Consider the following 24,321-nt stretch of genomic DNA (forward strand, 5'->3'; position numbering starts at 1 on the left):
GGACTATTCTAGTCCAGAATGCCCCTTGGTGTAGTGATTAAAGGAATTTATCCAGCCATCACAAATGACAGGATTGCCCCTTGGTGTAGTGATTAAAGGAATTTATCCAGCCATCACAAATGACGGGATTGCCCCTTGGTGTAGTGATTAAAGGAATTTATCCAGCCATCACAAATGACAGGATTGCCCCTTGGTGTAGTGATTAAAGGAATTTATCCAGCCATCACAAATGACAGGATTGCCCCTTGGTGTAGTGATTAAAGGAATTTATCCAGCCATCACAAATGACAGGATTGCCCCTTGGTGTAGTGATTAAAGGAATTTATCCAGCCATCACAAATGACGGGATTGCCCCTTGGTGTAGTGATTAAAGGAATTTATCCAGCCATCACAAATGACAGGATTGCCCCTTGGTGTAGCTCTGTCATGGTGACTCTCACATCTTGACGGAGTAACTATCTTGGAGTAACTGCCTTGGTGACCCCTGCATGTTACACACCATACTGCTCCTCATAAGGCAACTCTGTCAGCAAACACGGGTCTAGTCATGCAGTTCCAGGATATTGCAATGGTGAAGCTGAAATTCTGGAACTTTTTCTGCCCCTTACAGCCAATCAACTCAAGTCCCCACCCTTGTGGCAAGGCCAGACAAGCCCTGAAGCTAGCATCAGTTTCAGTTTGGCCAGTAGTAATGAAAAGAAAACAAAGTCACAAGTAGACATGAAAATATACGTTTATATTCTAGTAAATATATCATGTATAAGAATATGGCACAGTGGAACCAGATATGAAGAATATCAGGCGTAAATATCCTGTAAGTCATGTCCTGTTTGATCTGCCAGCAATACATATAACAGTCTGAATAACAATGCCAAGTCACACCAACACTCCACTAAAGAACACTGTTTCTGACTACTCATTGTCATGAACAAGGTGTGGAAATGAAACCCCTGGGGCCAGATCCACAGATCGTTTGTAATGTTAAAACCTGTCATTACTCTATAGTTTATCATAGGCTTACGAATGTCGTAGCGCTGCGAACACTTTGTGGATTGGGACCCTGAATGGTAGGGGACCAGTCATTATTTTATAGGGATGGGATGGGCACAAAAATATGACAGTCTCTAGGGATGGGTCATTATAATTAATACTCATATCTTGGAGGGTCAAGAAAAAATGTGACATTTTGTTATAAAATATGAAGTGCTTTTTTATTTTGTCTCTATTGGGAGAGTCATGATAAATAGTGAACAATGACAAGCATTAGGGGAGGGTTGCTATTTTCAGTACATCCACACATCAAAACCTTCTGCCTCCACACGCCTTTCATTAATGACTGGTCCCTTACAATTCATTCCTCGGACATCCAAGTGAAATTATATTTTATACATGGAATAAATTCTGACCTAGTCCAGACGTTGTGAGTATTTCAACAGTATGTTGTGCATAATAATATGTATGTTTTGAAAGTCCATCAGACTGACTGACTTTCTAAATAATGAACACCCAAGATGAACATACAAGTAAACATCACTGGAATGTGGAGTTGTCCGTGGACAGTGTACTCTTATATTGGACATGACGATGTTATCTGCTTCACACTTCAAAATATAAGGTGGACGTGTCTAAATGATTATGGGTTTACAGCAGATACATGTTTTGGACGACTGTACAGTGACTGTGTAAGTATATTTGTTTTAGGCAATAAACTGGGCATGCATGTATTCTGCTTAAGTGTTGGAAAGAACATTAATATCCAAATGCTTTGCCTGAATGTTAGAGTTACATAAGCATGTTAGTTGATATTGGAGTAGACAAGTTGCTTGGGTGAATGCACATTAGAAATTAGGCCAGACCAATATTATTTCTTGTTTTACAGATTTTTGTCCTCAGAAAACCTAAAGGCAGAAGGGAAAAAAAAAATCCAAAAAAAATCACTAGTCAAAGTAATATTCCTTCTAAACACTCAAAGTATGTTACTTTTGGCAATGTATGAAGTGTATATGGGGCAAAAACAATCTAAAACCAAAATTTCTTGTATGTCTACATTCTTGGCCAATAAAAACATTATGATTTTATTTTTTTAGCGGGGAAAATTAATTTTTATTTTTTCTTATTCTTGAACAAATATGACAGGCGTATCCGTAAAACAAGACATAAAATTGCTCTGGCCTTAGTTCAGATGTACAGAGTACATAGCTTCCATAATGTGTGTAGTTTAGGAACCTGTACTTTTTTATACTCTCCAGGCCTATTTGGGCTGATTTTGTTCTGGAGATACTATTTTTGTGTAGCGTTTGCTGCCATTGTTTTGTTTTTTTATGCAAAAATATAATATATTACTAAGAAGTGAATTGAAATCATCATCAATCCACTGCAGAACGTCACACTGTTAACTTAATAAATGTAGAAGGTATGATATAGAAAGTGAGGTATTCCATGATTGTAAACAAATTTAAAAAACCAAAACTCTATTAAGATTACTATTTATTATCTACTGACAGTGAGTGTGTTGCAATCTCAAGCAGTTGTGCGACAAGTAGTAGCCAAGCAATACTTATTCACCTACTAAGCTATTACACATAAATACGATAACCTGCCATTCTGGAATAGTTTGTTTCTTTGTACATATACATGTTTGTCAGTGTTTTCACAATTACAGATTGTTTTTCAACTACTATATTGTTCTTTTTCAATAAATTTTAAACATGTTTCATAGCATGATTTTGAGTCACATTCTAGCATTTATCTTATGAAATGTTTTCTGATGTTTATACAAACTTTGAAAAGTGCACATCGGCAATGGTAAATTTCAATATAAAAGAGTATTATACAAAGTATGACACTGAAGTGCCCTCTCTTATTTGTATCAACTGCGTTAGTTTCTTTGGTGTGAGATTCAGACACCAAACACATGATTCTGTGATGCGGATGGTTGGCATAACCAAACAGAAAATCTTTTCTATCTGAGTGAGGAGAGAGTTGTGTGACAAGTAGTACTTGGTGTGAGGAGAGAGTTGTGTGTGAAGTAGTACTTGGAGTGAGGAGAGAGTTGTGTGACAAGTAGTACTTGGTGTGAGGAGAGAGTTGTGTGACAAGTAGTACTTGGTGTGAGGAGAGAGTTGTGTGTGAAGTAGTACTTGGAGTGAGGAGAGAGTTGTGTGACAAGTAGTACTTGGAGTGAGGAGAGAGTTGTGTGTGAAGTAGTACTTGGAGTGAGGAGAGAGTTGTGTGACAAGTAGTACTTGGTGTGAGGAGAGAGTTGTGTGTGAAGTAGTACTTGGAGTGAGGAGAGAGTTGTGTGACAAGTAGTACTTGGAGTGAGGAGAGAGTTGTGTGACAAGTAGTACTTGGAGTGAGGAGAGAGTTGTGTGACAAGTAGTACTTAGAGTGAGGAGAGTGTTGTAAGGTGTACTCTCTCCATAGTGTCATCCAGAACAGAACAGAACAGAATTTTATAACAGGCCTCTGGCCCAAAATACATGTACATAAATTGATGATAAGTAGAGCACATATATATTTCATTTAGATTTGTGTTTCTTGTCAACAAAGTATAAAAACAGACATACATCCTGAACAATATTAACATTTTTACTCTGTAATATTGATATAAAATTAATAATTGATGGACATTTACTAAAATATTTTGATATGTACTTATTTCTGATATGAGAATATGCATCACAGATATAAAACACATGCCATTCATCTTCAACAACGAAGATACCATTTAATTTACAAAACAGGCAATGCCTTTCATTATATGCAACATCAGTGTATCTGCCCGTTTCAACTGCTAGTTTAAAATTACAGCACCGAAATAGTGTCATCCAGTAGCATGCAAAACAAAAGTTAATGTGAAATTCTGATTGACTAAAAACACCTGTATTGACATTGAAAGTCTGGACATTTTCAAGACTTTCCAAGGACATGAACTGTATTCATGATGCAAAACGAAGGAAAAGTTAAATATACAAAAAAAGATAAATATGCAAACAGCATGGACATGAGTATTGCCTTCATTTGCCTACGGCAGACAGATCCTCCAGTATATAATCTTGAGGCCTCTCCATCAAGAGCACAATACCTTAACATCAAATTCAGCATCTGACACAGACAACGAGGATGATGACTGACTGAGTTTGGTTTTACGCCGCTTTTAGCAATATTCCAGCAACATCACGGCGGGGGACACCAGAAATGGGATTCACACATTGTACCCATGTGGGGATTCGAACCCGGGTCTTCGTCGTGACGAGCCAACGCTTTAACCACTAGGCTACCCCACCGGCTACCCCACCGCCCACGAGGATGATGATGTCAGGGATGTGATTGCAGTTGCTGGAGGTTATACCAAATATGGACATTGCGCTCAGATATTGATACTTATGCCATACAATCCTCAAGAATTATATATTCTTGATATTTACAGCATTTGTTAACGTCATATGAGCATAGTTATCAGCACTACTAAATGAGTCAAAATGAGTCATGTTTGCTTCTTTAAATAAACAACAGTTTTTCTGGCTTTTTTTCATCAGATTTGCCAATTAATTATTCCATGAAGGTCAATGGATCCAGATAGTAAGTTAAAGTGATGTCTACAATAAGTTCCTCTGCTGTGGTTAATGGTAACATATTGATACTATGAAAGATACAGGGTGCTGTGATACTTGTTTCCATGTGTATAGATGTAAGGATAGAAAAATCGAATACTTCTCAGAAATCCTTGACTATTCTAAACAATCAAAGCCAGCTGAAATGTGCTGAATTACAGACACACACATCACCAAAATAGTGTGAGTTTAGTTTTGCGCCGCTTTTAGCAATATTCCAGCAATATCACGGTGGGGGACACCAGTAATGGGTTTCACACATTGTACCCATATGGGGAATCGAACCCGGGTCTTCGGCATGAAGAGAGCACACTTTAACCACTGGCCTACCCCACCGCCCCATCATAACCCAAAAATGATTGCATTGGAATGAAGATTGTCATGTCTCTAGCCATAAAACAGCTGTCATTTTGCCATCTGTCAAAAAATTACAGTAATAAAAAGGACAAAATTGCCCATGAATGTAAAAAAGGGAGATAAATACACAGAAAAGGGAGATCACTCTAGATACTCTAGAAAATAATTTTACAACTCAAACTGCTGTCATTTTCAATTCATGCTTGAGTACTTTGGGTTCATACAGACACTGTAGTCATAAAGCAAATGTCAGGTTTATCGTGTGCGAAATACACAGTATGTCGGAAAGTGCACGTAAAATCTCCAAATCAACATCATCATCATCGTCGACATCTGATTCAATTATACAATACATTTAGAATAAAGCTGAGTTCCTCAAACTAATAAAAATAATCAGAAACTAATTACCATTCACACAGAATTTCTGCTGAGATCAACTTAGAAAGAAACATAAATTATAGTTGCTTACACTGGTTTCCTCACTACATGTTAACATGAGTGTGTGATGCTCTTCCATCAAGCAGTTCTAGAAAACATCATTAATGTTTTTGAAGCAGCTGAAATTATCGATCAGTCAACAACATATTTGCATGCCTTCAGGCCAATGTACAAAAAATGAATAAACCAAGATTTTTTCCATTTGAATAAATGGCAAACATTCATGATTGTTAAATATAATTTTAACAATACACATGGGTGGGAGAAAACAGACACATGCCACCTTAATGTTGTTACTTTGACTAAAAAAACGCATGAGTTGACCAAATTTAAGAGATGAAGGAAACTGTTTGTATAAACATGAAAAGGCACTTGTGTAAATAGTCAGATATACTGAAACCTCGCAGGTCCAGAAAACACTCCTACTGTGCAATCATTTTATGTCCACAATATAGCACTATAAGGACATTAATCTAAGTCATGATTTGATAATACAGAAATTTGATATAAGAGGAAGACAACATGAAGAACTACTACTACTACTACTACTACTTGTAGTAGTACAGGAGAAGAACAAGAAAATTGGATTAAAAGGAAACAAGAGAAATCAAGAAAGAAACACACAAATACATTTCAAGCCAACAGGAAACAAGCGCCTGATATTAAGTGTTAGAATATCATGGGGTGCAACAAAAACACAGTCAAGTTCCAGATTCTCCATTAGATGAAGAGACACTGTTTTAGTTACATCTATGTCATCCTTACTATGTTTCTGTGGAGACAGTCGAGATTGTTAAATGAATATGAGATACAAAATATCAGCTGGTGTGCATTGGTGGAGCTAGTTCAAATATCTCACAAATATAATAAAATGTACTCAAATTTATCAACACTTCATAGAACTTCCCAGAACTTCACTTTCTCCTTGGGCTAGTGGAAAGACAATTTGCTCACAGAGGAGAAGGTTGTTGGTTTAGTTGCAGAAATAACACTAATCCAATTTAAACACATATATCTAAGAAATTCAATCAAGCACGGGTAAATGGCGGGAGTAACTATGACTCTCTAAGGTAGCCAAATGCCTCGTCATCTAATTAGTGACGCGCATGAATGGATTAACGAGATTCCCACTGTCCCTATAAAATCTAAACAAAGCTCAGAACAATTCTTAATCATAGTTTTGAGTTGGAAACCCTTTCTCAAAGGTGTAGGAGACGGATTAAATGCAACCCATTATCCTCGCAACTCACCCAGAACATAATCACTACCCAATCCTAGATTGCTGACTAACATACATTAATAATCTTGAATGTCAGAGGTACAGATAAACTACGTATCTGCGTAAAGTATGCAAAAGATTATGTGAAAACTCAATTCATATTAAGTCTAGTGCGTTCAAGTACGCTTGAATTTTTGTAAATACTCAATATATTAGATCTTACACATAAAAATGTCAAATCTTGGTGCATAGATAAACTAACTGAGGTATACTGAGTATATAGTTCTATTTCAACACATGAACAAGGCAACTTGCAGTCTTATCGTTTCTCATATTACAGATAAAATATAAATAACATATAAACTTCATGATACTTTTACAATTAATGGAAAATGACAAAATACCCAATTGAGTTTGAGTGAGGTGGGTACAATATATTTGGTTACTCAAAGGAAAATTAGGATACCCAATTGAGATGAACACAAGCGAGTACACATCTCAATGACCCAAAAAGTTATCTGTAGCTCTGAATGTTTTTACAATCATATCTCAGTTAAGAGACCAGTTAAACAATTTGATGTTGGGTAAAAATTAATCCTTTAAGTTTAAAGACATTATCCCACAAACTCCCAAAATATTTCTAAAAACGTTGAACTCCTGTGTTTAACATGTGTATGTGTAAACATAATCGTTAAATCTCGATCAATCATCGGTAAATATCAGTGTAGAATCTAGTAACTGGGAGCAAAAGTGCCAAAACAAATCTGAAAAAAAATCAATATAATTCACATTACTGGTGAGTTGTGACATAATTATGTTTGGATGACTAAGAAAACAACACCCTGAATATAATTTAGAAGCAGCCCATGAATAAACTTTGAGCATTGTCTGAACAAATTAAAAAGTCATTTCATATATTAGTATGTACACTATTATTGCGGACATAGTTTTCATATTGCTAATCATGAATAATTTTTCCCATTGACGATATTTCCGATGATCAATCTTTTTAGCCAGCCCTAATACAGACACAATATATTTTGTGTTTTGCCAAATATAGATTTAAAGGAAAGAATAACAGATTAGAACAGACATCACAGCTCCATACTAACATATAATCTAAACTCTGTTTTACAGTAACTATTGATTACAGATGTATAGGGAATGTAGTTTCATATCACATGTTGACTGATCACTAGAAGAAATATCACAGTTGGAACTGGGAACACATCCAGTCATTTACTCTACTGATATTAAACAAACTAAACTTGAGCAAAACTCAGTTACATAATTCTGATGTTTACAGTTTTCAGAAATCACAGTCATGATAAACAACTATCACATTATACCTTCTAAATATATTTTGAATTATTTCTAAGCTATAACAATTACACAAAAAAATAGTAGATTATGTACACAATTCAGTACACAGACATGTACCCTAGAATTGGAACCTTGTATGTTACAAGGTGGACAAATCCGTTTTCCCAAACTGGAAACTGAAACCGTGTTAGAAGTCGTTCTTGTTCAGCTGATTTCGACTGCATGCTGGATCATGATCTATATCTTGCAAAGTATGCGTGTTGTATGTATTTCACTATGTGTGCTAGTTTTCTATATAGCTAGAGTGAGTGAGTTTAGTCTTTCACCGCTTTTAGCAATATTTCAGCAATGGGCTTCACACATTGTACCCATGTGTTTCCAACTTATTTTTAAGGGAATCGAGAATCCCAGGTCCTAAAATAGCATGCAGCATGAGTGAATGCTTTAACCACAAGACTACCATACCGCCCCTTAGTTAGAATGCATATTATACAATGGTATGATTGTACTGATTCAGAAACTGAAGAAAATGTTCTATGTTAAGGGTCAAGGAACTGGTTAAGCCCACTGCACTATGTGGAATGGACAAATCCCAGGACAGTGTTCTGTACTCTGATTGGTCTATTTTTGTATACAAACATATGTCAGTAATAACCGTGCTGGCAACAGTCCCTTCAGCCCTAATGATGCATCTGCAGATACTAGCTGTCTGCATGATTAGTAAAAGTCCATGGAACAAATTCCATCACTAATGCATATGAAACACTAATAACTGTGCGTTTTAAGACAGTTGAGAAATCTGTTAATAAATATTTACAAATACAAGGTTAAAAGTTAATGTAAAACAAAATGAGAGAATAAATGCTGCTCTAAGTGAGAGATTGAGTATGGTATAGTGTCACTTTTGCAATATTCCAACAATATCACGGGGTGGGGAGAGGGAGGGAAAGACACCACCACTCTTAAAGGTGGACTCATTACTGTTATTAGGTTGGGGCTGCCTGATTGTTTTTTATTATGTACAAGCATGGATTTAGGATAACAGTAAAATCAGCCACAATCTGATTTCACTATTACATCAACAGGGAGCGGGCATCCTCGTCAGATACAGCTTTGTAATTTCATGCAGATCACAAAACCACCAATAAAATATTTAACTTGTGATATAACTCTTATTGAAATATCAAACTTCGTTTTCCAATATTTGAAGACAGTATTTACATACAGATTATCAAAACATTCAGCATTAGACAAATCTCCTGGTACATTACACTATTGTCTGGGCTATTTTCTATGGACCAGTGGACAAATTGTGTCATATTGCTTAATAATATTGCTTCAGTGTTCGTTTTGTTGTGGTGGCAGCATTAACAGAAGGAAAGGATCTAACTATTATACGATAAAGTTTTATGATACACTATACACAATAATACATACCAGCAAATATGAATGAAAAAAACTGAGATGGACAAAATATTTTTTTCATTTGTTGTCAAATCCTACAATCAGCAATATTCCAGCTATATGACTGTTTTCTGTAAATAATTGAGTCTGGACCAGACAATCCAGTGTTTGACATTGTGAGTATTGATCAAGGCATTTGGGATACGAGGACATGCATGAACCAAGTCAGCAAGCCTGACCACCCAATCCTGCTAGTTGCCTGAGTTGGGGTGCTGAAGACCAATTCCAACACGGATCTTCACAAGACCAAGAGACAACAGCTTTTTTCCTTGTGTCTAGTTGTTTACCAAAGTTACATTTCATTTATCTTTGCACAGGTGGTTACCTGAAAACAACATTTTTGAAACCTTGATATTAAATTGAGATATTCACATTTGTATAAAAACAAACAAACAAAACGACACTAAAGCAACCTATAAACAATTGTAAAGATATATGCTTTCTGTAAATTCTCTAAATGGTTGCAAACAAACTTCATCTGAGTTGATAGTTATCACAAAGAGCCATAACCGTAGGATCGGACTCCACCCTCCTTTGAAGGATCATTCTCATTGGTCACTTCATCACCCATCGTGTAATCTGTGTCTTCATTGAGGCTTCTGATTGGATAATGGAGACTCTCCCGCTGCAGGTGCTCGTTCATACATGCCTCTGTACTTAAACCTAATTTGGACATCAACATCATCTGAAATAGATAAGAGACAATGAAAGAATCTGACAACACCATATAGGAAGTAACATTACATACCATCACGGAACGACTATTTCTATGGTCCAATGGCCAGAGTGGACATTGTCTGGGGAGCAGATGGTTGGGGGTTTGATCCGTGGACACATAATGTCAAGACATTAGAAGATGGTACTTCTTGTCACTGTGACTGGTGCTCGGCATTAAATAACATCAAATACAAGTCACATCCAACAAGTGGTTGCCTTGGTGTCAGTATACTGTGTCTGAGTGAGGCAGCCATGTTTTACTGCTGCATGGTATCTCAGAGGGGTAGCACTATCAAACTGGTGTTTGCCTACACTAGAACAAGCAGCCACACAAACACACATCACATCCAACAAGTAGTTGACCCCGTGTCAGTTTACTGTGACTTAGTGGGGCAGCCATGTTTTACTGCTGCATGGTATCTCAAAGGGTAGCACTATCAAACTGGTGTGGTTTTTTTAATTGTTTTTTTTATTGGTTCCCAAGATTGTAATATCACAGATATACAAAGCCATGTTACATATGGCTAAGGTAATATAGCCACAAATATACAGGTAAGATATCAAGTAGTTATATAATGGGGGTTCTATTACAGGGTACCTTGTAGGCTTATTTCTATGTAATTCTGCTCCCAGTGCCTAGTATAAAATAGTGATTTTCGAGCAGAGACATCATTCAATGTACAGCCAAGCTCGCCAGCCTAGACCCATTTTCGCTAGGGCTACCCATTTTTTCAGCAACTACAAATCAACTAGTGACTAGACCTCGACATGCCGAGTGGAGTTTCCTTTATAGGAGGTCTTAGAAACTCCCAACGCCTCGAGGTCTAGTTATCGAGAGCACAAAAATGGTCAGGACTACTAGGATTGGTACTACCTTTTTGCACTTTTCCCCCCGCAACAGTAGTCGAAAATGTCCAATTAGAGATTTGGTAGTTCCAATGTATAGCACTACATATAGCAGAAGATGGCAACCAAACGACTTTCCAACAAATGGGCCTGCGATTTGAAAAGTCTGTAGGAGCACATCTACTCCTAGAAAATACTGTAGACAGCAATTTTGTGTCGAATATCGCCGGCGTCGACTATCTTGCTGGCCATCTCGGTAGAACAAATCTACAACCTTTGGAAGGTCTACCTACATTCGTTGACGATATATACGTGTTTGGCTACTTCCAACGCAAAGACTGAGTTTGCAAGAACGCCAAAGTATCCTGTACAACTGGAAAGGAAAGTTCCGCACAACTCATCGTTTCCAGAATCTCCATTGCAGTACAAGAGTCTTTGGCGAACCCCAAACATGTGCAAACAAATATCCTACACACGATAGGAATACGAGAAGACAACTGTGGAGCAATAGGGGGCACCATCGCTAGAATAGAGAGAGAGACCGGAAAGAAAGCGAAAGATAAGTGGCAAGAACTATATCCGGAAGAGAAGGCATACGCTCTATTTGTAGCAAAGATAGACGTTTCCGAAATACCCATCAGCGAGCTACAAACGTCGATTCAAAAACTAGAACGCCAACTACTAGCACACGGCTATGGGCTGTATTCTATCGACTATACAAGAGATTTCTCTGTTGTGCTGGATCGCAAGCGACTGGTGGAATACCTTTGGAAGAAACATGGTTTCCAGAGCAAGGAGACTTGTCTTCTGCTAAGCAGTCGAACAGTCCAACAATTCTAGACAATACGGGTAGCGTTGGGGCCCACGTCTGTACTTGAGTCGATACCTGGAATGGCTATACAATGCGAACGAAACTCTACAACATGGTTGTTTCCAATTTCGAAGCAGGAGAAGTCCGGGAGCAAATAGGTGGACATCTGGCAGACTATGTGGATTGCCCAAACCAACACTTGCGGAAAACTTGTCCTCCAGACACCAACTCGTTCGTAGTACAACCACCAGCAAAACAATGGGAAAACCTATCGAAATGTGTAGACTGCTGTCTCGTTCTGGCAGATCGCCCACAGGGCACCATATTCGTAGCTTGGTATGCACATTCGGAGACAGGTAGAATTTCTGGGGTCCGTATTGCTCCTACAAGAGCAGACGACGATGCTACGTGGGAGAAAGCGATAGAATGGGCTGCAGCAGATTTTGGTTTCCGAGCATGTCCAATATTTCGGGTAGATATACTCTCCGCTACAGATACTGGTGTGGAGCTAGGTCCACTACGTTGCTATACAAAGGATCCCGATGCCAAAACGATACTGTCTGCGAGTAGAAGACCAACCCAGCTACATCCAAATGGAGCCAATCCAAGTATTCTATTGCCTTCTTGCAAGACAGTAGAGTGGGAATGGAGAACAGCCAAATGTAGCACCATAGGCAAGGCTTCTTCCAAATTCCAACTGCAGGAAGTACCAGAGATTGCAAAAGACAGAGAAGTATATTCTGGATCTGCTAGGGATCGAGGAAAACGATTGCAAGAAATACAAGAAGCAGCATGTGTGGAAGAATGAAGAAAAGATGCATGGGCTATCCTAGATGGCAGAAAGACAGCACGGCAGATAGAACAAGAGCAGTGTAGAGAAAAAGAACTGGAGCGACTAGGAGAAATAGTACGGGAGAAAAAGGAATACACAAAGCGATCGGAAGAAGCTCGCAAAGAGGTAGAAACGGCTCTACGAAATATACAAACGAAACAAATAGCAGACATTGCAAATACTACATGGTCCATTCTAGGATACCGCAAACAACCAGAAGGACAAACAGCCAGCAGAGTAGTCTTGTTGCAAAAAGGCGTAGAAATGCCAATTATGGTTTGGGCAAACAAAAGATTGGAGCGTGTGCTGGAAGAGAACCATGACTTTGTGGAGACCACTACGGACAAATACGGATGAAAAACCAAACTTCTAGATGTCGAGCCTGAAGAGACCACTAAAATGTGTCACAATGTGCAGGTCAGCTTGATGGGGAAGAGACAGCTCAAGTCTGTTTCCCATTTTGTTGAAGAACCATATAGACCATACTTTGTAAAGTTGGACATTTATAACACAGAATCCTCGAATCCTTTTATTCAAAATAATGAATTGTAGCATCTCAAACTACAGGGTCTCCTGTGCTCCGAGATAGATAGTCAAATATATATATGTCCAAAATGATTTTGCTGAGAAATGTTTAATTTAATGCATGTTCATATTTCCTTCTTGAAGTGCATATTGCTTCCATGTAGGAACATATAACATTGTTTATCCTGGTGACCTGGATATGAGACTGGTATTTCTGTTTCCTTGTAACCAAGGCATGAGTGGGAAAGTGAATGGGTGTTTCTTTTTCACCAGGAACAGCTATATCAGGGGCACCTGCTGGGAATAATCACAGCTGGCAGACGGTCACAATTTTGTTTCACGTGATCCCCTGACACCAAAAGTACAAGATAACTGAATTTCTCTTGTCAAACGTTTTTGCAATACTGTTACATTATCATTTTAGAGATAAACAAGATCATAAGCAGGACATAATGTACTCTAGTCAGTTTGAACAACTTGGTTTCATAAAACTGAATATTTTTCATTAGCACATATATATGCCTTAAGAGCCAGGGCCTTGATAAAAAAGCAATCTCAGCATTAAGAAGATTGTAATTTAATTACTTTAACATCGAGTATGACAATCAAAGTGCTAAGGTCACAATATGGAATGGACCTGTCTCTAGCCGTGGAGAAGACACATCGTAGTAGATAACCTGACAGGAGCAGTTTGTTTGGTCAGGGCAACCACTGTACTGCAGTTATCTCCCATATCTCAATGAGCACTGCAATAGTTGACATGGTGAGATCCACAACTAGAATGCAGTTATCTCCCTTTTCTCAATGTTGAAGAGTACAACAATAGTTGACATGGTGAGATCCACAACTAGAATGCAGTTATCTCCCTTTTCTCAATGTTGAAGAGCATAGCAATAGTTGACATGGTGAGATCCACAACTAGAATGCAGTTATCTCCCTTTTCTCAATGTTGAAGAGTACAACAATAGTTGACATGGTGAGATCCACAACTAGAATGCAGTTATCTCCCTTTTCTCAATGTTGAAGAGTACAACAATAGTTGACATGGTGAGATCCACAACTAGAATGCAGTTATCTCCCTTATCTCAATGTTGAAGAGCATAGCAATAGTTGACATGGTGAGATCCACAACTAGACTGCAGTTATCTCCCTTATCTCAATGGGGCTCAATGATACAGTGAGTGAGTGAGTTAACATTTATCGTCACATCGGCAATATTTCAGCCATATATCGCGTGGCGAGAACAGTTTATAATTATATTATAAATCAATAAAGTAGGACATTAAAAACCTGTTGTCGAAGAACAGTAAAACTACTAGTGTATCACAGATATCCATTTAAAACTAGCAATCAAATCTTGGGAACTATAAATGACAATACAATATAAAATCAGGTTATAGATTGCCAACAACTGAAGGTAGATCACCACACTAGGGACCATGGGGACTTACAGTACATTTGCTTCCTGCATGGGCCCTAGCTGGATTTACATCATCCCTCAGCTGTTAGCAATTGAGATATATCTAGCCATACATTAAAATTACACATATTCTACGATTAAAACCCGAAAAGTTGAAATTTACTTTGAATGTTTTGGGACTTCAATGATACAGAGTTAGCCAGGTCATGCATTGAAGTGTGTAAGACAGATGTTGTTTAGATTTGGAGAACATCACTGTACAGCCAGCACTTGTATGTACTTTACTTATTACAGAACTCAATGTATAGGCAAGGCATGCGTGTTCTTCTTCTGTTGCAAGGTGAAAGAAGCAAGTCCTGAACTTGTACATGCAAGAAAGAACGAGGGTATAATATATTCAGACTTTAGTATATGTCTGATCAGTTTCACAAGGACAATTCAAAGTTTTCCTTACCTTCTAAAACTGACATTATTAGCAATTCAACTTAGAATTTGTACTTTACTCTTCTTAGTATTGTACTGAATAGATACAACATACATTACTTGCTATTACTTGCCACACATCTGAATGTTTCAAAACAGAACTAGGCAGGGTAAAGGCCCACACTTTTTGGGCAGAAGTACCATCCTGGATTCAAACCCACACTTCACAGAGTGAGGCATCTAATCATCAACACACAATCAGTGACTTGACCCACTCAGACACCATGACTTCCACAAAATGGAAGTCTGTCAACTGGTCGTCTAGACCACAATCCTTGTTTACCCATCAGACAAGTGTTAACTGATGCAGCTATCATGGCCGGAAGTTATGAACACACAATGTCTTTCAGAAAGTGGCCAGATGTAACTGTTACATTTTGTATAGCACTTTAAGTGGAGTCCCATTCAGCATTCAAACCCATACTTCTCTGATTATGGCACTTAATCTCTAGGTGGTGGTGGAATTGGGTTTAATGTCGTGCTTGAGAATATTTCGCTCATATGACGATGTGCATGCGTGTGTATGTGTATGTGCGGCTGCTTGTACTAGCCCACTCTTAAGCTGGTTTTATAGTGCTAGCCCACTGAGATACCATGCCGCAGTGAAACATGAATACCCCACTCAGACACATTATACTGACTCCGAGCCGACCAGTCCTTGTTGTACCCATTAATGCCGAGAGCCAGGCAGGGACCGACAAGTACCATATTTTAACGTCTTTTGGTATGACGCGGTCGGGGATCGAACCCGCGACCTTCCGCACTCCGGGCGGACGCTCTAACCACTACACCACGGAGGCGGTTACTTAATCTCTAGGACATGTAGTCAGACACTTATCCTTCTCAGGCAAAAGGCTTCCACAAGAATGTAAGTTTAACAACTGATCCCTGATACTGATGAAAAACTTACTTTCAGCTTTGAATATAATCGTAATCCTAATGCCTGAAAAGAGAAATTTTGAAGATTAATTGGCATAAATGTAGAAATATAATTCTGTGATTGGGCATCCAGTGATCTGTATTTACAGGACCATTCTTTCAGTTCGAGATTATCAACATAAATTACTGCATTCCTCTTAAAACAGTCTGGAGACTCATTAGTTATGTAATAATTAACTGATAACATTCATATACTCTCTTGTATTAGGCAGAACTTGTTGCATGAATATTTGTTTAACTTACAGTTACAGAATTTACAGATTTGTAGATTTTTAGAGAAGTTACATAACATGTTGTAAACACAGTTTGTTTCAGTTACTTGAAAACATTGGACAGGTATCTAAATAAGTTGCAAAGATAAGCCTGTGTCATTGGTCTGATGTTAGTTAGGGAGTGCAGTCTACATTCAGGTTAATAAAGGTGTCGGTCATTATTCCAACACAGATGCCTCCTTTAGGGCACAGTGTAGCTCAACACTTACCAAATACAGGACGTACGTCAAATACACCAGGATTGCTAGTGCAATCACAATATAGATGTACCAGTCCTGGCCAGTGCCCTGGAAATAGGAAATATACGAGCTACTTCAGGTCTTTGTCTCTTATATCATTCCCCACTTCATGAAGCACTGAGAAGAACTGTCAACACTGTCATAATTAGACCTGTCAGGATGACCTAAGCCACCTTGGAAGTCCCAGTCAAATGGAAGGATGTACATGTACCTGAGCTCATCTAATCAGATGGCAGTTTCCTAAAATGATGGTATTACCTATTTGACCTATGCAATGGTGAGGTGAGGTGAAATTGGGTTTTACGTCGTGCTTGAGAATATTTCGCTCAATATTTCGTGCATGCGTGTCATATGAGCCCAGACGAAGCTGGTTTTATAGTGTGACCATATTTTATCCCACGACACATTATTGACTCCAAGTATGACCAGTCCTTGTTGGTCCATTAATGGGGAGGCGAACCAACAAGTACCTTTTTAATGTCTTTTGGTATGGCGGACGACCTTCTACGCTCTAACCACTACACCACGGAGGCGGTCACCTATGCAATGGTGCGAAGGGTGTCTAAAATAGATTTCTTTAAATAAAACATGCATATATACTTCATAAGAAAAAAGTAACAATGTGAAGTCCATATGACATTATGAATGGGTCACAACAATACATTTCAACACGCCCAATTATTGTATGCTACTGTTTACAGTAAATATTTTTAAAATGACATGATTACATTTGACAGTCCTATGATGGATGGGCAGTGAATTGTATTAATGTTCTACTTACCACAAACAAGTAGATGAGATACAGGTTAATGCCCATCACTAACAACGCCAGTATCCACACAACCATTTGCAGCACTCTTTAAAAAACAAGATTTCATAACAATGAACAAAAATATTGGACATAACAAACATATATCAGTTACTTCCATATATTAATTTGTGCAACTTTTTTACAATTTCCACATCTTGCTTGCAATCTACATCAAACAAGAGAAAGCCATTTAGGAAATTTATTTGTAGAAATATTATTACTTGTTAGCCTACTACGCCAGAGAGTATCCCGGTGTCAGGGGTTTTCGACGATGTAAGACAAAAACGTAATTTTTTATCTTTAATATAATTTAAAGTTTTTATTTTACTAACCCTGAGTGATAAATCATATATTCGTCTATTTCACAAAAATATCAAGTGTTTCCTACAAAAATAGTGTTGATGACATCGTATCGGTGAAATCGTTGCCGCTCTCCACATCTGGGGATTTTGTATGGGTTTTAGAGGATGAGCCATACTTTTTGCTCCTCACTGCGGGGGAGTGTTGTGATCACGTGGCTTCCTATTTATATACTGCCTGTCACCAGCTGACAACTGATCCTACAAAGTTTTGTTTGCTATTTTTGGTTATATAGGCAACTGATTTTGGATCTGAAGGTAAATAATATTGATGATTGTTTGCTTTTTATATAACTTAACTTCCGGATCTCCATTGTCAATAAAACTTCTCACGACAATGACTGGGCATCCACCCTAACGATGAAATTGCTTGTGCACTCGATCGCGCACATACTCCCCCGATATAGCAAGAGCAATGTAATCGTCGAAATCACCAGAACGTCGAATTCAGCTCACTTTGGGATATCTTATCATTTCAGTTACCTCCCATTCTTGAAACTTCTCATAATCCTAGTGCTGCTGGTGAAGTGCAGTATGGGTAATAGTGCAAATGGCAGTTGTACACTCTGCAGGACGTTGAGCCAGCTGTTGAGTTGGTCCAGCTCGGTCGTGGCCAGCAAGGCTACGGCAATCGTGGGCACCATCGCTATGGAACGAGTCACCAACACTCGCTTCCATTTTGCCCAACGAATGCCCAAAAATCCCTACCCAAAACAAAATTATACGTAGACTATAAACATCCACATCCATGTGATATAGCAATGCCCTGCAAATCTACACCTCAACATATGATACATAATGTATCGTCTTACCAATTAATAATATACAATTTCCAAAACGCAATATTTACCATGTTTTGCAACAAGCAGCTAGACAACTACATGTGATTCTGACTGAAAGATAAATATATCCCTGGTAAGTCCAGACCTGATTAAACTGGACATCTGTTAATATGGGCAATGGGTGGACATAAGTCTCACAGTAGAAGGCCATTTCTTACCTCCATCACAAACTGCCCAGCATATGTACCCTGAAATAGAAAGCAATGCTCTGTACTATTGTATATCATTAACAGATATTTTGAAGTTTAACACTTTTCCCCCAATTTCTCAAAATATCACTTCATGTTTAGACATTTTCTGTAAATAGCACAGGACCTCAAACATCACAGGACTTCGAACATAGCAATCAGCAATAGCTAGACTATAGGAAGTCTAAACCATGACTGGTCAAACACTGCAATCAGCAACAGTAAGACCATGAGAAGTCTAAACAGTGACTTGTCAAACATCGCAATCAGCAACAGAAAGACCATCAGAAGTCTAAACCATGACTGGTCAAACACTGCAATCAGCAACAGCATGACCATGGGAAGCCTAAATAGTGATTGGTCAAACATTGCAATCAGCAATAGTAAGACCATGTGAAGTCTAAATGATGACTGGTCAAACATTGCAATCAGTAACCGCATGACCATGGGAAGCCTAAATGATGACTGGTCAAACATTACAATCAGCAATAGCAAGACCATGGGAAGCCTAAACAGTGACTAGTCAAACATCGCAATCAGAAACAGCAAGACCATGGGAAGCCTAAATGATGACTGGTCAAACATTACAACCAGCAATAGGAAGACCATGGGAAGCCTAAACAATGTCTAGTCAAACATCGCAATCAGCAACAGCAAGACCATGGGAAGCCTCAATGATGACTGGTCAAACATTGCAATCAGCAATTGTCTTAATCTTAATCTTAAAAGAAAATACTATAATGAAATGGTTTATTAAATTTATTAAAAGCGAGCAAAGACTTGCATTACATTAATTTCAAGGTTTAGAGTATTCCTACTCTGATAACAATGGTAGACTCACGGTCATGGTGGAGCTCTGGCCTGCAGCTAACACCCCAATACCCCAGATTATCTTCATACCAAGCCCATAGTTCTCAGCGATCCAGTCGCCCTGGAAACAAGAGGTGCTTAGTCTGAATATATTGAACCTTCTTCATATAGCTGGAATATTGAAGACTTCGGTGTGAAACACAAAAACCAAAAAAGTGCCAAAGTAAGTATAAAACAGGGCCATGGCACTCTACCTGACTGAGGCACATGCAGTTATCAGTTTGAAATGTTGGCAAAACACAAGTTGCTGTCACCATTAATATTGAAAACATTGTTGTCTAAATACTGAGGACAAAAGACTATAATTAAAATCTCTTTGTACAAAATGAGAAACACACATGCCATAGTTCCACTCATTAAGTCACATACACCTAAAATTTACCAGTTTGGTGAAAACCGGGTCAATATATATAAAAACCTACAGTAATAGGAAAACGTGGAATTAACTTCCTGCATGTCATGGTGGGACCATCTCAAAAGTCAAATGGAGGAAATTACAATCATATCCTGAAGTAGTGGGCCATCCCACAAAACCTTCCCCATTGCCACATAAAAAATGAAAATGGGGACATTCTTAAAGGGGTTCTTGATGTCCAGTTTTCCCTATTTCATAATGATTCAAACTGCTTGCACTATAGAAGAGGATAATAACATAACAATTCAAGATGCTGGTAAGCCGGAAGAGCTCAACACTCAATCTCACTTCACAACAATTCACAATGCTGGCAGTGTGCGAGAATTCAACTCTTATTCATACATGAAATGGAAATGGCTGTACATTTTCAGGGTATGACTATGAAATATACTGTTTATTAATATCACCTAAACTTAATTTACTGAAGGAAACAGCAGATAACCCCCAACCCAATATTAAGGAAGTAGATCCATATCTGACCAAAAAAGCTCTCTCTCGACTTCTCCAGTGTCTACAATAAAACCAACATTTGTATGTGTGCATTTCTCAAATATGAGAGCACAAAGGCTCTGTAGCTCACCTGATTAGTTTCTGGATTATTATATTTGATCAGTATGCAATGAAGGGGAAAGAGGAAAAAGAAAAACAACCAACAGACGTTTCTACACAACAGACATCCTCCCTATATTGTCAGTACTGTAATGGCCGATGCGTAACCTGTACTATGCATGACCAAGTGGTCACTCAGTTACATGAAGCTCGTGAAGATCCGGGTTAGAATTGATCTTCAGTAACCCATGCTTGTCGTAAGGGAGACTAGAGGTGGTCAGACTCGCTGACTTGGTTGACACATGTCGTCGTATCCCAATTGCATAGATCGATGCTGTTGATCACTGGATTGTCTGGTCCAGACTCAATTATTTACAGACCGCCACAATATAGCTGGAATATTGCTGAGAGCGGCGTAAAACTAAACTCACTCACTCAGTTACATGGAGCGGAACAGTTTCAGGTACAGGACACAAAGAAGCACAACTACCTCACAAATGACCCTTCTGGTGACCTTGACTCGATCAAGAGCAACCCAATTAATAGCCCAAAGTATAAAACAAAACAAATTCCGCCTGTTACTAGAGTTATCATTATTGTAATAAATGTTTCAACAAATCCAGGCTAACAGTAGAAATAAATACACCATCAAACAAGTATGGTCTGTCCCCAGACGAAGTACCCACAGCTTTGCGTAGACTGGGATTGGCAGCATACTTGGGGTCGGAGAAGGCTGCTGCAAACACTGCCACCACAAACAGGTTGATGAGGAAGGACACAAACAGAGCAATGGCTGAAAGAAATAGTACATGAATATACATTCAACTGTTGGTAAATCGGTATCTTTCCTGGCCCAACACACAGCAATATATCCTTCTTCACTTCCAATGCATAACACAGAACCCCTTCAACAACTGGGGTGCCCAATGCCCATTGTTACAATCAGAGACATCCGTGATCTTGTTCTTGAGCTCTCAAATCCCTTCTCATTGCACCAGGAGAATCACTGTGCTTGCTTTGACATTGAAAAATTGCAACAGAATAATGTTTCTTCCATTGTTTGGACATTAGCATGGAAATAGGTGAGCAAGCCTAATATAGAGGTGTGAGTACTTCTTTAAATATGGACTGTGTGCCATTGAGAGGATTAAGACATGCACAATGATTTCCTGTTGTGATATAGGTAGTTTCAAAGATGATTAATATTTCCATTTATCAAAAGACATGGATTAAACTTACCTGATTCAATAGCATAATACATGTTGGCCTCTTTCACACTGTTTCTGTTGCTTCGATCTATACTTCGGGACTGGAATGAAATGTATGTATGTAGCGGGACTGTGTGAACATTGCATTCAGCTAATGAGGATGTTTTACCCACTTGCCTGAAATGGTCTAGCAATAGGATCAACACCAGAACATAAACTCCTGAATATTATTCTGGCTTTTACAGAAACATCATTGAAAACAGTAAAAGTACAATTATTATGCATATGGGTAGAAAAATAAGTGGACAGAAATAATAACATTGTTGCAGATTTCAAGAACAAATGGCCATTACAATTTTCACAAATGTGTGAAACGAAACATTAGATATGAATTACCCTGTACCATGCATTTCTGTGTGAACCAATTGTATAGAACTAACATATGGTGTATAAACAGTTATGAAAAACAGAAAGAAAATGTTTCATTCACACAAAGACCTGAATTTGGAAGGTCAAGCATATTGTGGAAGGCTTCCATTGTTTGTTGTTTACTGCTACCCTCAGCAATACTCATGCTACTGACCAGTACTAGAGCGCTGTGCAGGTAGATGTTGTGTGGCATGATGACGGCACCAACAATCCCCACCAGCTGTTGGATGGCATTCTTGTCACAGTCTTGGCACCATGGGAACCAGAGACCCTGCAGGATGGCGAGTTGGTCTGGCTTGATCTTGATGTACTGCAAGAAGGGAGGACTGTGGTCAGTGAATGTGGTATGCCCATCAGCAATAATACGTTCAATATACATGTCATTAAATCAGAAACATCTCTGAGCGAAGACAAATACGTCCATGGGGCAATCAGTGCAAGGCTTCTACATTCTAGGGCTTGTACACCATGAAACAAAAGCCCGAGCGGTGTACACAAATGATTGTCAAATATCAAACAACCAAAACAACCTACAAACCAACAAACAACAGCTGTGATGATGCAATTTTTTATTTATTTATTTATTTTTTCAATCTTCAAATGACCTTTGTCAAACATATTCCCTGGATGGCTGAATCACCCAGCTCTACTCAAGATAATAACTTGATAATCTTTTGACAAACATATTGTGTCATACTATATTGCAACCACTGATGAATTCCATGTAAATGTTGGTTTGTGATAGTTATCAATCTCAGATGAACATATCTTCTTGACCGTCATCATGGAATGATCACGAAGAACAGATAGCCTGAGTATCGTGTAGGTTATTCCACGTGGTACTGTTCGGTATTTTACGAGAAGAGAAAGAGGCACATCGCTGATAGCCTCCTACAGTTCAGATGGTGTGATCAATTTGTTGATCAATTTTAAAAAATATTTTTTATTTTTTGATGATGATGCAATTGCCTTGTATGTCAGATCAGCATCAGGTACTATGGGCAGGAGTCACAGATTACAAAGGAGAGCCAAAACAGTCCTACATCACATATTCCATCACAGACAAGTACAGCTGAGACACAGCCTCAAGAAGACATCACAGCCTGTGTTAGCTGGGTTACCAACAGGAATGGTAAGGAAGGACATCTCCATATTCCGAGTCATCTGAACAGTTCAACTAATTCCAGCACCTACTTACCATATACAGGAAGGCAGCAGCCATGGTTGTGATGAAAGCTCCAAACAGTGCCTCCAGCTTGCGGAGCCCAGCGTTCTCCAGGAACAGGAAGGTGAAGGTGTCTACACCAGTGATCAACACACCTGCCCAGATGGGGATTCTGTACATACACAGTTGCATTAGACATCTCTCATGTAGGAGGAACATTCCCCACTATGATCTAATGACACAAACATATTGTTCTTTAGACAAGGGACTCTCCATGTTGATCATTGACAAAGGTAGAGCTGTTTATAAATTTACATTGGGTCAATGGGCAGATGGTTTGAAGACCTGATGAGTGAGAAGCAGAATATTTGATGGAAGGATGGACATTTAACAGCTGGAAGGATTGATGGATGGCTGTACTGCCAACCCACAGGCAATAAATTAACTGATTATATTTTCACTGCCATGAGAGAAGTTATTATTGGTATCAACCCGAAGGCACATTAATATCTCCAGCTTATGCAAGGTGTTCTGTCATATACCAGTATAGCAGCAAATACTTGCATGTGATTGGACAAAAGGTTGATGGCAATGGCAGATCCAATGACCTCCTGAATATCACTTCCTATGATGGCCAGCTCTGTCATCATCCACAAAACAATACGAGGAGCTTTAGGGTATTCTTGTCGACAAACCTCTGCCAAGTGCATTCCTAAAAAGTATACAGGACATAGTTTATGAGGACATAAGGGACCGTTCATCATTAATAGTTAATAGAGAAGCATGTACAATGTGAATGACCCACCTTAAAATTAATGTACAAAGTCTATGACCCCTCCTGCAAGTTATGTACAAAATCAATGCCCCGCCTCCCCTTAATTCTTAAACATAATTGTTTAACATTTTTATGTACAAAATTGTTGAAAGCCCCCATCCCAGTACATGTGTACAAAATTGCTGACCCTCCACCTCACAAGAACAAAA

The 24,321-nt window shown here is 38.6% G+C and overlaps 1 protein-coding gene across 1 annotated transcript in view; it reads right to left on the bottom strand.

The window, feature by feature from the left end:
* Positions 1 to 7,118: 7,118 nt before the first annotated feature.
* The window catches only part of LOC124262705 (metal transporter Nramp4-like), a 37,069-nt gene continuing 19,866 nt past the window's right edge, over positions 7,119 to 24,321 (bottom strand). Inside the window, exons 5-16 of the mRNA XM_046697232.1 lie at positions 23,902 to 24,049; positions 23,371 to 23,509; positions 22,327 to 22,482; positions 21,775 to 21,844; positions 21,222 to 21,328; positions 19,543 to 19,632; positions 18,672 to 18,701; positions 18,155 to 18,375; positions 17,283 to 17,358; positions 16,472 to 16,549; positions 15,962 to 15,994; positions 7,119 to 10,102 (exon numbers count right to left, since the gene is read on the bottom strand). Of these exons, the coding sequence (XP_046553188.1) occupies positions 9,911 to 10,102; positions 15,962 to 15,994; positions 16,472 to 16,549; positions 17,283 to 17,358; positions 18,155 to 18,375; positions 18,672 to 18,701; positions 19,543 to 19,632; positions 21,222 to 21,328; positions 21,775 to 21,844; positions 22,327 to 22,482; positions 23,371 to 23,509; positions 23,902 to 24,049 (1,340 nt within the window). The 3' untranslated portion in view covers positions 7,119 to 9,910. The remainder of the gene's footprint in view (positions 10,103 to 15,961; positions 15,995 to 16,471; positions 16,550 to 17,282; positions 17,359 to 18,154; positions 18,376 to 18,671; positions 18,702 to 19,542; positions 19,633 to 21,221; positions 21,329 to 21,774; positions 21,845 to 22,326; positions 22,483 to 23,370; positions 23,510 to 23,901; positions 24,050 to 24,321) is intronic.

The sequence above is a fragment of the Haliotis rubra genome, unplaced genomic scaffold, assembly GCF_003918875.1.
Source record: "Haliotis rubra isolate DU_JTF1 unplaced genomic scaffold, ASM391887v1 Scf85, whole genome shotgun sequence".
NCBI lineage: Eukaryota > Metazoa > Mollusca > Gastropoda > Lepetellida > Haliotidae > Haliotis > Haliotis rubra.